Source organism: Panthera leo, chromosome B4 (genome assembly GCF_018350215.1).
Source record: "Panthera leo isolate Ple1 chromosome B4, P.leo_Ple1_pat1.1, whole genome shotgun sequence".
NCBI classification, from domain to species: domain Eukaryota; kingdom Metazoa; phylum Chordata; class Mammalia; order Carnivora; family Felidae; genus Panthera; species Panthera leo.
The window spans coordinates 13,719,795-13,734,541 of NC_056685.1; the positions used below are offsets into that span (position 1 = coordinate 13,719,795).

At 46.4% G+C, this 14,747-nt stretch overlaps 1 protein-coding gene across 5 annotated transcripts in view; it reads right to left on the reverse strand.

Annotated features, from left to right (window-relative positions):
* Nucleotides 1-14,383, reverse strand: part of NMT2 (N-myristoyltransferase 2) — a 74,607-nt gene extending 60,224 nt beyond the window's left edge. For 3 of the 5 annotated variants that reach the window (XM_042944988.1, XM_042944984.1, XM_042944989.1), the window contains exon 1: nucleotides 157-1,146. In XM_042944988.1, the coding sequence (XP_042800922.1) occupies nucleotides 157-238 (82 nt within the window). In that variant the 5' untranslated portion in view covers nucleotides 239-1,146. Of the gene's footprint in view, nucleotides 1-156; nucleotides 1,147-14,237 lie in introns of those variants that run through there. The other 2 variants (XM_042944985.1, XM_042944986.1) reach the window with 2 other exon arrangements.
* Between the last annotated feature and the right edge of the window lie 364 nt (nucleotides 14,384-14,747).

The window sequence follows — 14,747 nt, forward strand, 5'->3', positions numbered from 1 at the left end:
TGCAAGTCTAACAATGTCAGAAGGATGGGAGGTAAAGGAACGCCCGTATAACCACTGGTGAAACGTGAACGGACAAAGCCACCCTGGAGAACAATCTAGCGCTGGCTGCCATCCTCGCCCCCACCAGCCACGGCAGCAGCTCTGTGGGGCACTCACCGTGCCAGGTGCTGTGCTGACCACACACCTCACAGATGTCAACCTTGTGCACAGTCACAACTTGTAAGGCAAGTGCTATCATTCTGATCTTCTCGTCTTACAGAAGAGGAAACTGAAATCCAAAGAGATGAAGGAACCTGATGAAAGTTGCAAGAAGAAGGGCCAGGTCGCGAGTCCAGCCGGTCTGGGCTCCAGAGCCCACGCAATTACTACACCATAACGCCTCTCCTCCATGCATCTCCGCTGGCTGAACATCTTTTTAGATATACACTGGCAATATTTAGGTCTTCGTTTGTCAACTGCCTATTCGTGATCTTTGAACATTTTTTATCAGCCTCTTGGTTTTTCAATGAATTATAACAGATGTTTAGTGCTGTGTGTACGTTATGTTCAGGATGCCAAATCCCATGCCTAGATGGAAAGGCACTACAGGGGACAATGCATGAGGAGGTTTGGATGCAGGTTAGGAACGGTACAAGTAACCCACAGGTGCTTAGCAGTGCCCTGCAGACAGAGGAGAATTCGCACCCGCAGCTGTGGGAAGTCGGCCGAGGTAGAGTCAAATCCTTTGGGTGCGCTGGCCTCAAGCCTCTCCTCATGCTGGATCGGGACAGCCATCTCCAATGTTGATCATGTGGCCACCCAGTTCAATAATGGATTTGACCCACGGTTCAGATTCAAGAGTCAGTCTGTTCTGGTCAGCGGCTCATTCGTGCAGTTCCAAGAATGACTCCTTTACCCTTTTTCTTCCCGAGTGTAACACTCAGTCCAGAGCGAGGTGTCACCACCCTTCCAGCTGCCATCAAGTGGCTGTGTTATCGCCTGACCTGAAGATTTCAGCCACCTCATCAGTTAGGTGGCTTCGTGCCTTTTTCAGCACATCCCTTCTCCTCATGGGGCTGATGCAGGAAATATATGTCCGAGGCTCTCCAAAGCGGCGTTATCTCCAATCAAGCAGTAAATCACGGACCTGCCTTTGGAAGGCTCAGGGCTCAGAGATGCCCCCCCAAGTTTATGACCAGTGAAGGTCAGAGATCATTATAAAGGTCAGCCAAGGGGGCTGCAGCTGGGTAGAGGTCACAGTGGGACCGGCCAACAATGTCAATGTTTACGCAGGTGTTAGGAGGAGGGCAGTGACTTCAGTAAGCCCTAGATTCAACCCAGGCCCAGTTGGGGTAGAAGCAGCTGGATGACTCCTTTGCTCGCTCCTGGTCTACCGTTTGCTAAACAATCCCCCTTTTTGACATATCTGCTTGCTTCCAAATTTTTTAGTCTTTCAACTCTTACCATAATGTAAATGTGGGAAAATGTGTCCTCATTAGCGTTCTCTGGCCATAATCATTTCCTTATTATCAAACAATTCTGGTGCCTACTTCCTATAAAACCCAATTCTGGTAAGAGTTAATGTGAATTACAATAAAATTTTACCAACATGCATTAGCAAGAAACTAGTCTAGTGTGATTTACAGTTTGTGAAGTTAAGGCCTGTCTGCAGACAGTCCAAGATCAGAGTAAGGGAAGAAATATTTAAAATGTAAAATGAAATTTTTAAATATATCTTTAAGTTTATTGCATAAATTAAAAGACAAAGTACAAATTGTTCACCTATTCAACAAATTTCTTTTTGTTTTTAAAGTTTTTATTTATTTATTTTGGGTGGGGGAGCAGAGAAAAAGGGAGAGAGAATCTGCGTTGTCAGCACAGAGCCAGATGCAGGACTCGAACTCACAAACCATGTAATGACCTGAGCTGAAATCAAGAGTCGGATGCTTAACCCACTGAGCCACCCAGGTGCCCCTCAACAAACAAATTTCTCAAATGCTTACCTCTTTGTCTCTTGGCCAAAACTGTTCCTAAAGATGAAATGATGAACATAAGTGGAAAAAAATTTTTAAAAGGCATGAGGTAGTCGGCAGAGTGTATCCCTCAAGATAGTCCAACTTAGTGAAAAATTACCTATTTCCTATGACCTTCTCTCACTCATGCTCACGGTATTTTTCTGAAAGAATAACTGATATGGGGCGCCTGGGTGGCTCAGTCAGTTGAGCACCTGACTTCAGCTCAGGTCATGATCTCACGGTTCGTGAGTTCGAGCCCCACGTAGGACTCTGTGCCGACAGCTCAGAGTCCGGAGCCTGCTTCTGATCTGTGACTCCCTCTCTCTGCCCCTCCCTGCCCTCTCCCTGCCTCACACCCTGCCTCTCTCTCTCTCATAAAAAAATTAAAAATAGAGAAATTAAAAAAAGAATAACTGATATACAGCAGCTCCTACTTACATGACTTTTCCCATTTCTGGGCCTTTCAGAGGCAGATATAGTTAACAGGCCATAAAGAAATCTTGTTCCTGGCTGAGAGTCATTGCCATATTGTATTAGCATTATTATATCTAATATTAATGCATCAGTAAAGTTAATATATCAGTGTGCTTTTCAAATGATATTCCTATTTCTAAATTCCTTTACATATCAGTTTCTTTTTCTTTTTCAATTTTTTAATGTTTATTTATTCTTGAGAGAGAGACTGAGAGAGTGCAAGCAGGAGAGGGGCAGAAAGAGAGAGGGAGACAGAGAATCTGAAAGCAGGCTCCAAGCTCTGAGCTGTCAGCACAGAGCCTGACGCGGGGCTCGAACTTGTAAACTGCGAGATCATGACCTGAGCTGAAGTTGGATGCTTAACGGACTAGGCCACCCAGGCGCCCCACACAGTTTTGTTTTCTACCTCTTTTCTGTATCCTAATGCTGATCGCGGACCTCATCAAATCTCTCATTACAGAAACATTCCATACGTACATGAAATCCTTGTAGTTACAGAGTGTGGCAAAATATTTTGCTCTCTTCCCCCAGAAAAATCCTGTGAAGAAGTGAGGGGCAAGATCTACATGGCTGTGGAGAGAAAACCCGTGTCTGAGGAGTGATGCGGCTGCCATAGCAACAGGTGAGGCCATCACCTGGAATCACAAAAGTGAACTTGGGAGTTCTCAAGCACAGAGGGCTATGCCATCCCCAATCCAGAAGGGAGCTAAAGGTCACAGTCCACTTTGGGCTGGTAGAGGAAAGAGACAAGGAAATTTTTTAAAAGCACAGAGGCACCCCAGAGCTCAGACAAATTAAATTGAGGCTTAGTGACAGAAGTTTCTTGATTTCTGGTTTAATACTAATTTCAATATGCCGCACGGCCTCTCTAATGCTTGTTAGCTAAAAAAGACACTAAAATATTCATTAAGAAATATTTTGGAGGGGCGCCTGGGTGGCTCAGTCGGTTGAGTGACCGACTTCGGCTCAGGTCATGATCTCACGGTTTGTGAGTTCGAGCCCCACGTCAGGCTTGGTGCTGACAGCTCAGAGCCTGGAGCCTGCTTCTGATTCTGTGTCTCCCTCTCTCTCTGCCCCTCCCCTACTCAGGCACTGTCTCTCTCTGCCTCAGAAATTAAAAAAACATTAAGAAAAAATTAAAAAAAAAAATATTTTGGAGAAGTGATATACATACAAAGATATTAATTTCAGCACTGCTTACTGGCACAAAAAAAAAAAAAAAACAACAGAAACAACCTCATGATCTATTCACAGGGGACAGACTGATACAACATTCAACTTTTTAGCTTCCCTGTCTTTCTTTCTTTCTTTCTTTCTTTCTTTCTTTCTTTCTTTCTTTCTTTCTTAGAGAGAGTGAGCATGCGGGCGGGGGAGAGGAGCAGAGGAAGGGAGCAGAAAGGGGAGGGGAGAGAGAAAGAAAGTGAGAGGGAATCCTGAGAAGGCTCCATGCTCAGCAGGACCCTGGGATCATGACCCGAGCCGAATTCAAGAGTTGGACACACCGACTGAGCCACCCTGAGCCACCCAGGTGCCCCCAACATACAGCCTTTTTAAAAAAAAATTTTTTTTAACGTTTATTTATTTTTGAGACAGAGAAAGACAGAGCATGAACGGGGGAGGGGCAGAGAGAGAGAGAGACACAGAATCGGAAGCAGGCTCCAGGCCCCGAGCCGTCAGCATAGAGCCTGACGCGGGGCTCGAGTTCACGGACTGTGAGATCGTGACCTGAGCTGAACTCGGACGCTTCACCGACTGAGCCACCCAGGCGCCCCCATACAGCCTTTCAAAAAAAAGAGGTTGGTCAGGGTGCCTGCGTGGGTGGCTCTGTCAGTTGAATGTCCGACTTCGGCTCAGGTCACGATCTCGCGGTCCGTGAGTTCGAGCCCCGCGTCGGGCTCTGTGCTGACAGCCCGGAGCCTGGAGCCCCTTTCAGATTCTGTGTCTCCCTCTCTCTCTGCCCCTTCCTGATCGCGCTCGCTCTCTCTCTCTCTCTCGAAAATAAATAAACTTTAAAAATATTGTTTCAAACAATTAAAAAAGAGCTTGGTCTATGTGCTCCGATATCCGTATTTCAGAGATACACCGTGACGTGGAAAACCGAGGTGCGGCAGCGGTCCGACTCGCCACCATCTGCACAGGCACGTGTAAGCATGCACGCGTGCACACGCACACCCGTGTCCCTGTGTACGTGGGACCGGCATACGCCATCGCAAGGACAGGCCACCGGCCGGCAACAGCAGCTGCTCCTGAAGGGGGACACTCAGTGCTGGGAGAGCGAGACTCCCTTTCCACGGGACACCCTTTTGTGCCTCTTGGATCTCGCAACCATACGCTCAACAACCTATTCAAAATATTCTTTAATTTAAGAAATTAAGGTGGATACGGAGCCACAGCTAATACACCAACGCTGTATTTGTTAGCACACGGGTCGGGCTGTGTCGGGTAACGTCCCAAATCCCAGAGCATCCGGCACAGAAGCTCACTTCTCTCTCGGGAGTCTCCGTGTGCCCCACAAGGACGTTCTGTGACAAGAGGGGCCAGGCTCCCTCTACTTTGTCCTCTGCCAGCCCCAGGACGTCTGCTGGGTTCACCTGTGACTTCCCATCACACACACCGCGGCCGGCGGCAGGGAGGACGGAAACACTCCGGGCGGCAGGAAGGGGACAGAGCTGACTCGGGAGAAGGGGCCCCCTAGCAGCCGCGGACCGAGAGCCCAAGAGCAGACTGAGTGAACGATGATGAGTCTCCACCGAGTCGTAAGATGGAGCGGCCAGTCGTGTCACAGGACCCAGCGAGGGCTATGATGTTCCCGGGACACCCAATGACAGGAATTTCCAGGACAAGAAGAGTAGATTCACATTTTTTAAGATATATACCAAGGAACTGTCTTTTTGCCTAATGACACATTCTGACATTCTCTATTAAAAACGACGTGATGGGGCACCTGGGTGGCTCAGTCAGTTGAACGTCCGACCTCGGCTCAGGTCAAGATCTCACAGTTTGTGAGTTTGAGTCCCGCAACGGGCCCTGCGCTGACAGCTCAGAGCCTGGAGCCTGCTTCAGATTCTGTGTCTCCCCATCTCTCTGCCCCTCCTCTGCTCATGCTCGCTCTCTCTCTCTCTCTCTCTCTCTCTCTCAAAAATAAACATTAAAAAAAAATTTTAAAAACAACAACGATGTGCTTTTGCAAAATCAAGTTTTTTTCCAAAGTTTATTTATTTTTGAGAGAGACAGAGAGAGAATATCCCAAGCAGGCTTTACACTGTCAGCACAGAGCCCAATGCAGGGCTTGAACTCACAAACCGTGAGATCATGACCTGAGCCAAAACCAAGAGTCCAACTGAGCCACCCAGGCAACCTGTGAACTTCATTTGGAAAGAAAAAAAAATCTCTTCTTTCATTGGCTTTTTTCTTCAGTTTCTACAAAATGTTAATCAACACCCAAAGGATAGTAAACAGCAAGTATCCCTCCCCCATGCCCCAAAAACACCAAATGAAGAAATTATGGGCAATTATCATATTAACTGAATCACCATCATTCTGGGAATGTACTACATGAACTTGAACATGAGTGAACACTGCCGTGGGAATAAAGGAGCCCATATTTCCCCAGTGTGTGTGTGTGTGTATGTGTGTGTGTGTGTGTGTGTGTGTGTGTGTGTGTGTGTGTTTGACGCAGTAACAGAAACACAATGTGCTCACAAAAGAGAAACTGTACAATTAAAATCCCACCTCTGTTTGGGATGCCTGCTGGGTGATGTGTGCATTGGATCTTCTCCTGTGGCTTGAAGAGCTTCCTAACTTACAGCAACCCAAAACACCCACAAAAGCACTACCCTCTCAAGTGTCAAACCAGCCGGGCTGTGGGGCTGGGAACCAGTGTGAACCAGAGGGAACCAGCAGGCTCAAGTGGATTCCTCCAGCAGTGCTGTCCACGGGAGCTGTCCACGGGAGCTGCTCAACACCAGACTCCCGAACACGTTTTGCTTCTTCTAGTAAACTGACTATGGAGGCTTGACCCATCGCAGTGCTGGGAGGCAGAGGGCACCAGGGGAAGGATGCTGGCCTGCAGGAGGCCATGGGGGGGCAGCTACAGAATTTGGTCCAGAAGGGAGAGGAGATAGCCATGAAACAGGAAGAGAAGAAAAAAGATCTCACTGCAAATTACACTGATGCTGTAATTAAAATTAGTCCTTTAACGGGCCTGAAGAGAAATTCAAGAGGGCTCTCTGTAATCAAGCTGCAAAATTTTTTTAAACGAGGAAATGCATTCATTTATTTTTAAACTCACTGACATTTACTGTGCTCATTACACTTGAGAAAAGTGACTGAAGAGGTGCTCAGGTTGGTAATCTCTGACCTCCAGGGAGATAAGCGTGAAACACTATCAAACAAATCACTACTTTATTGATTTACGGTCCATGCAGTTTAGTGCACAGGCGAGAGTTTACAGTCACATAGCAAGAGGCCCAACACCTACACCTACATCTGAATCTGAAATGTGGCCTGCACAAGTTACATAAACTTGGAAAAGCCCCCTTCTCCTCATCTGTTGCTACAAAGGTTCAACAAGAAAAATGTATACACGAAGTAAGAACATACCAGAAGTTCAAAAAATTAGCAATTATTTTACACACCGGATCCTCTGCAGCACAGAACCCAACAGAGAATTCTACATCTCAAGTCCTTTCAATGAGAATTAGGAGAAAAAAAAAATCCTTCACATATTCCTAATGCACATAGGGGGAAACTTTTTAAATTAGAAATTAATTTGTCAAGGGGGATTAAGAACCACTGAATCCATTTGATAAATCTTTGTTAGGCCGCCAGTATGTTCAGTGCACCAGATACGGCAAAAATCAGAGCCTGCAAGCACGGCGTCCGTGCCCAGCCTACTGGTGAGCAGACAGGTGGACACACGTTCATGTTCTGCAGACATGTTTGGAGGTGTCAGCCTTGTTTATGATCTCCTTTTCTGAAAAGGACCACAGATCTCACTGCGGCAGGAAGGGCTGTAGGGCCTCTGGCAGGGATTAGCACCTTCAGTGGAAACCTTAGCCAGACCTTGAACTTGGGAGAAGGAGGCAAAGGTGGGAAGATGTAGAGAACACACTCGGGGAGAGAGGACCCCCAAGAACATGTGCGAAGCCCTGGCCCAGGGACGGGCACGGACAGGAAATCAATCCCTTTGGTGAACAGTGATGTCTGATGGCGAATACGTTGTTTTCTGCCCTTACGCTATAATCAAACCTCTCCCCCTCATTATTCACAAAACCCTCAGTCAATGGTGTGCACAACAGCCTTACCTTAGTGGTTCTTGGGGGCAGGGGATGACAGAGTGACCCAGGGTCAAAGGTCTGAGGAGAAAATGGAAAGGAGCCTAAAGCATTTGGAGCTAGTGATGGGCAGGCTGAGGACCGTGAAAGCCTCAGGCTCTAAGAAACCGCAATCATCCTGTCTGAGCTTGAGCCACTGTGTTCAGATATTAAAGAAAAGTGTGATTCTAGGATGTAAAAGGATGCAGAAACCCTCAGGTTATAGAAAGATAGGGGAAAAATCCTAGAAACTTCTAGACTAAAAACAATTCAAAACAAAGAAAGAGTAAGGTTTCCTATACAAGACAGGGAAGCAGATTGGCAGAGAAATAACATCTGTGCCACTAAATGCCAGATGATAATAAAGCGTTTGTGGAGTTTGGAGAAAAATGATTATTACAGAATTACACGCATGCCCAGACTGTGGTTTATGCATGAGGACAAAAGAAAGACATCTCCAGACATACAAGAATTCAGAAAATATATCATCTGCATACTCTAATAAAAAAAAAAAAATGAGGGGCACCTGCATAGCCCAGTTGGTTGAGCGTCCAACTTCGGCTCAGGTCATATTCTTCACAGTTCATGAGTTCAAGCCTCGCACGGGGCTCTCAGAGAGCCTGCTTTGGATCTTCTGTCTCCCTCTCTCTGCCCCTTCCCCACTCACTCTGTCTCTCTCAAAATAAACAAATAAACTTAAAAAAAATGAAAAAGTACTCAAAAAAAGAAGGTATGGTTTACAAGGAATAGTGATAAGCAACAAAAAAGGAAAGTCTAAGAAGTTTTTGACAATATGGATGTGAGTATAATGTAATAGTTAAAAAAGTTTTAATGGAATATAAGGGCAAAAGTAAAAAAGCTACGTGGAATTAAAATTCCAGACTATTCCAACAAAACCTAGAACATGTAAAGGAAAGAAAAGTCAAATATCCTACGCGTTTTGTCTTGGTAGAATATTTTAGATAATGGTTAATTTTTGACATTGATAGAGAAATACCGATAAAAACATACTTGTTCAAAACTTAAAGATCATTCTCAGAGTTTCGAAGAAAAGTAGGGTATAGAGCTAGAAGGAAGAAATGTCGAATATCCAGGAAAGACAACAGAAGAATAAAGAAATATTCTGAGTACCAGAGAAGCTTCAAGAAGTCAAAAGTAGGATATGATCTGAGTTGTCCACAGAAAGGGCCATTTGAATTTAAATTAATTAAAATTAAATAAAATTTAAAATTCAGTTCCTTAGTCACACTAACCACCTTCCAGGTGGCTAGTGACAGCTATTGGACATTCCCATCACTGCAGAAAGTTCTAGCAGACAACACTAATAGTCAGTGAAAAACACAAGGTAACAAATGAGTCCATGTAAAGTTTGATCTCATTTATGTTAAATATGCACTTTTTAATATACATTACAATGTTAGTGGATTAAACTGTCAATAGTGGTTTCTCTAGTAAATAAGATGACCAGGCGCCTTCAACTCTTTATACACTTTATTGTTTGAATTTTTTTTAAGTAGGCTTCAAACCCACTGCAGAGCCCAAAGTGGGACTTGAACTCATGACCCTGAGATCAAGACCTGAGCTGAGATCAAGAGTTGGACACTTAACTAACTGAGCCACCCAGGCACCCCTGCTTGAACTTTTAATACTGCATATTTTACTCTTAAAATGAATAAAAGTCAGAAACATATTTTCAAATACAAGAACAACAACAAAAAAAAATCAACCAACTTTTTCTTGAACTTGGTACAGAATTTGGTTCCACTCCCTGAGTTAACTAAGCAACTGACTTTAACTCCTATATATTTAGTGTGGACACTTGTGTTAACAAACAACTTCAGCATGATGAAGAGTGTGTCCCATACCTTGATATTTTCCAGAGTTTAGGTAAACTTCTGGAAAAAGTTTGTTCTGAGCCCAAAGTGATATCACATTTCAGATGCAAGTCAGAGCAGACATTTGATGATTTCAGACTGTTACTGGAATTGAGGGAGTTGTTGGGCATAAGCTGTTAACACACCTTTCCATTTAGATCTACACAGTTGACAACAGATCAGATTTCAGAAAGGGCAGCTTTGAATTATCCTACGAAGTTCCCACAGCCGGTCTCAATGATACACAGATAAAGTCAGAAAGAACAATATACTGTGCAGAGAATAACTTCAATGTCCCCCCTATATGGGGTGTGGGAGAAGAGAGGTTACGTTCTTTGTTCTTTGTTCAATCCAAAGATTTAATCTTTACCAAATACCAGACCTTCATTTTTCTAAGGAGAAAAAAAAAAAAAAAAAGTCTTAAAAATGTCTCAGAATAACCCTCAAATACTACAGCTATTTCATATCTACCTCAGGGAATAATTTGGCCATTCATCTGCCAACAACGGCATATTCATAAATGTTTATGTTACTCCCTAGGTAAATATTCCTGGTAGCTGCCTCCTATTCCACCACACTGAATATTGAGGAAAACGCTCTTGGTGGGAAGGAGATAAAAGCCATCAATCTGTCTAGGAAAATGTTTTTCTCTTTCCTTTTTTTTTTTTTTTGCATTGTGAAAATCGGTGTTGGTAAAGCCAGAAAAGGAATTTGGTTTTGTTGCCGACCTGAATGCTAATTTTATTTGGGGCCAATTGTGTGACTATGCCTCCAACACTGGCCAATAACTATGCTTCATGTGAGGTGTGGCAGGCCGAGTAAGAGATAATTACCACCACCCGGTGTACTTTACAAATGGGGAAAAGATGCATAAAATGGGGCAAGGACCAGCGGTGCCTGGTGGCTCAATTGGTTAAGGGTCCAACTTTCAGCTCAGGTCATGATCTCATGGCAGTTCGCGGGCTCGAGCCCCACATCGAGCTCCATGCTGACAGTGCAGAGCCTGCTTAGGATTCTCTTTCTCCCTCTCTACCCTTCCTGTGTGCACCCTCTCTCTTTCAAATTAAATATAAACTAAAAAAAAAAAAAAAAAGGGCAAGAATGAGAAAATAGTGAAATTTGCCCTGTCCTCAAAGTTTCCCCAAATCCCTTCCGAAGAAAGTAACAGAAACCACCTATGCATCAAACAGAGAGAAGTATTAAAGGTCCATGAGTATTTACCTAACCTCAAACCCACCTGGGAAAGCTGCACGGGAAGTCACCCTAAAGGGAACCTCTTTAGTAGCACAGTCAACCCCAGTAGAACAGAAACCTTCAGTCATCTGAACCCTTTCTAATTATTCACATAGAAAGCTGGACTGAAGTAAAATTTCATCTACTTAGAAAGTCTTTGCTAAGAAAATTACAGTACAAACACAATTACTTTAGAACTTCCAATTTGCTTGACAGTTTTCAAGTTCCCTCCATGCTCTTTACAAGGTTACTTCCCCTAATTGTGAGGCATATGTTACAAGGGAGTTATTTAAACAATCTAGGTAATCCTTTATTGGTCTTTTCACAGAGCATAAAACATTTCATTCATGGGCTTGAAATATTATCCACAAAAATGCAATGATCTTTTAAGTCCATAAAGAAAATTCCATGAAAATGAAAGAAAAAAAGCATACATAGTAATGTTGACATTTTGGTGCAAAAGAATCTAATTTGGTATTTTCCTTTTATCTAAGGCTCTAGTTGCAACTAATATGTCTAAAACAAGCAGTAAATACATGACAGCTGACCCCTGAACATCGGGGGTGTTAGGGTTCTGAATGCCTACGCTGTCAGAAATCTTTGTATAACTTGTGACTCCCCCAAAACTTAACTACTAATGACACAGTGGTGACCAGAAGCCTCACTGATAACATGAGCAGTCAATGAACACCTATTTTGTATATAGATTATATACGGTATTCTTGCAATTAAGCCAGCTGGAAAAAGAAAATGTTATTATGAACATCATAAGGAAGAGACAAAATATTTGCATAGTGTGCTGTATTTATGGAAAAACATCCGTGTATAACCGGACCTGTGCGTTTCAAACCAGTGTTGTTCAAGCATCAACTGCATACTCAATAGTGGGAGGAAATTAATTCCTTCTGGCCACCAGGATAGATTTAGTAAATCACTGCTTTGTGTACTGACCCATACCTCGCGGCCTCAAAGCGATAATTCATCATTCTTAAGTAATCTCTACACCCAACGTGGGGCTCGAACTCAAGACCCCAAAATCAAGAGTGGCAGGTTCTACTGACTGAGCCAGCCAGGCGCCGCTTCAACAATTCATCATTAAAAAGTAGAGTGTTTACCTACGCATTCCTCCAAAGGCTCCTTATTTGTAATTTAATTTAAACTGGTAGAGAAGGAAGAGGTCAAGCAGAGAAAACCTCTTTTCAAATGTTAACATTTACAAACTGGAGCGATGTAAGAAAAAAATCCAGGTTTCACTGAGCCATACCATCAGGACACAAGTCAAATAAAACACGAATACCCCCAAATCTGGCACACACCATCGAAATTCAAACCCCCCAAAAAAGCAGTCCAACAAGCCCAGCAACATGAATTTTTACTGCTGTCCTCACATTTAACAGACTACCAAAAAAAATCCTTTTATATCAATCTCTTACCACTAGAAGCTGTTGTATTACCCGTTCTTGGTTAAAACACTTGTCTACTGGGCATCTCTACATTTCGAGTAACTGTGCTAATATATGCTATGTGGATGTACAAGACTGAAAACCTCTGAAGGGGACAGAGAGATGCCTCTGGGCGCCGATCCGGGAAATTCACACAGCCAAGGGAGCCACGGCTTCCCAGATCAGTGGACACACAGATAAATAATTCTCTGTAGCATGGACGTTCTGGACTGTGTAGGCAAGGAGGTACAGATGAAACCTTCCAAAGACTTAATAACAGAAATTACAGCGGAGAAGAGAAAAGTCCAGGGTCTCCTCAGAAAGATAATGGACAGGTGCTGAAGTTATTGGGGTAACCCGTCCCATGTGCACCCGGGCCCATTCTAGCACTAACGCTATTGTCTCAAAAGCGAATTTATATTTAGCTAGCTATCACAGGCACATTTCTATCACTGCATAAACAGAACTCAGGCTCAGATTTCTGTAAGAATTTCCTTTCCTCTTAAAAAAAGAAATTCTAGACTTGAATTGTAACATTCGGTACTTGGAGGCGCCACCCAAGAATTCATTACAAAAAAAAAAAAAGCGACTTGCAAATGGGAGAAAGATTTAGTCAGCTTTTCTTTTTCTTGATCTCTTTTAATATTTTCTAACACATTAAAAGCTCAGTAAAAGTTCTTTTCTTAAACAAATCTCCAAGCAGACGTTAAACAGAATGCAAATGCTTTACACTTTAAATCGTCAATCACTGAAAGAATCCTCTCCATGAACTGAATAAATAAGCCATCTGTGTCTAAGGCCTCCCTATCATGTTTTCAAGCTGACCCACTTCTTCAGTCACCACGGTTTGCAAAATCTCACATCCAAGGGGCGGCAGGAAGTGCTCGGTACCAGCGCAGTGTGAAGCCGACGGGGTAAAAGGGTAATGCAAACACCACCTTTCAGGACACCAGTCTTATTTAAAATGACCGCCTCCCCCCTCCCAGACTCTAAAAACAGAACTTCAATACCCTTAACCGGAAGCAATCTTTTCTCCAAAGCGAGAGCAAATCTAGTCTGCGGGGGAGAAAGGGGAGCCGGCCAGTGAAAAGGAATCAGAGGAAACCCTGATCGGGTGCTAAAATCCTTGGTGCCTCTGGCTTCGGAGATCAAACACCCGCTCTGCAAGCAGGATCTGTTCAGACCAGCGGGAGCTGGCCCCCAAGCCTGAACCCAAATCAGCGGACCGGACCTGCTTTACGGAGCTCTGCAGGCACGCCGGGCAGTGGCAAACCCGCGCGTCCGCGGGGGCTCTCCGCGCGGGGCGGGAGGGGGCAGCGGCCGCGAAGCACAACTTTCCGCAGTTCCGCGCCTCCAGCGAGCAACCGACCCGGCGCAAATGTCAAACCACTGCCCCCACCATCAGCTCCTCTTTTTTTTTTTTTTTTTTTTTTTTTCTGGAGGTGGCGGCGGCTGGGGGAGGGGTGGGAAGGTCTAGAAGGACTTAAGGAGAGGATGACAAGGAACGGAAAGGGACGACTTCCCACAAACGGGGCCGCCACAAAGGGACGGGGACCGCGCCTCCCCTAGGTCCCGCCGAGTCGCACACCGACCAGGACCGCACGTCGCACCCGCGGGCCGGGGCCGGGCTCAGGAGGCGGCGGGGACGAGCAGGGGCCGGCCGGCCCCGCGGCAGGTGACAGCGGCGTCGCCGGTCCCCGCACGGGGGGCCCGCGCCTCCCCGCCCACCCCGGGCCTCGCCTCCGCCGCGCCGCCCGCGAGCCCCCGGGAGCCGGACCTCAGCGGGCCTGGGGACCTCCCGCCCCCTCAGAGCGGCCCCGGCCCCGCCCGCGCCCCCGGACCCGGCGTCCGAGCGCAGCCCGCGCGGCGCGCTGTCCCCGCGCCCCGTGCCGCCCGCGCGCCTACCCTTTGGCGTGCTCCGTCTCCTCCTCATTGTCCCCGTCTATCCCGCACGTGTCCTGGTCGTCCAGCTCCAGGCTCTGCTGGCTGGCCGCAGACTCGCTGTCCTCCGCCATCGCGGCGGCGCGGGCTGGGGAGGCGGCGCTCGGGGCCGCGGGCGTGGGGGGCCGGCGCGGCGGCGTCGCCAGCAGCTCCCCCTAGTGCCGCCCGCCGTCTCCTCGGAGCCAGGAGCCGGGGCGCCGCGCCCACCGGCCCCGCCCGGCCTGGGCCCGCCCACCGCGGCGGGGGCGGGGAGGGGTGGGCACGCCTCGCGGCGCCTGGGGCGGGGGGAGGGGCCGAGGCGGAGACGGGCGGCGCGGGGTGGTCGCGAGCCCCGCGGAGGGCGCGGGCGCCGAGCCCCTGGACCCCGAGCCCGCCCCGCCCCTCATCTCTGCCGCAACACGCAGACTCCCAAATCCGTGGGTCTTCGTTTCGGAACGCGGTCCCCGCGATTTGACACCTCTACAGGTTAGGAAG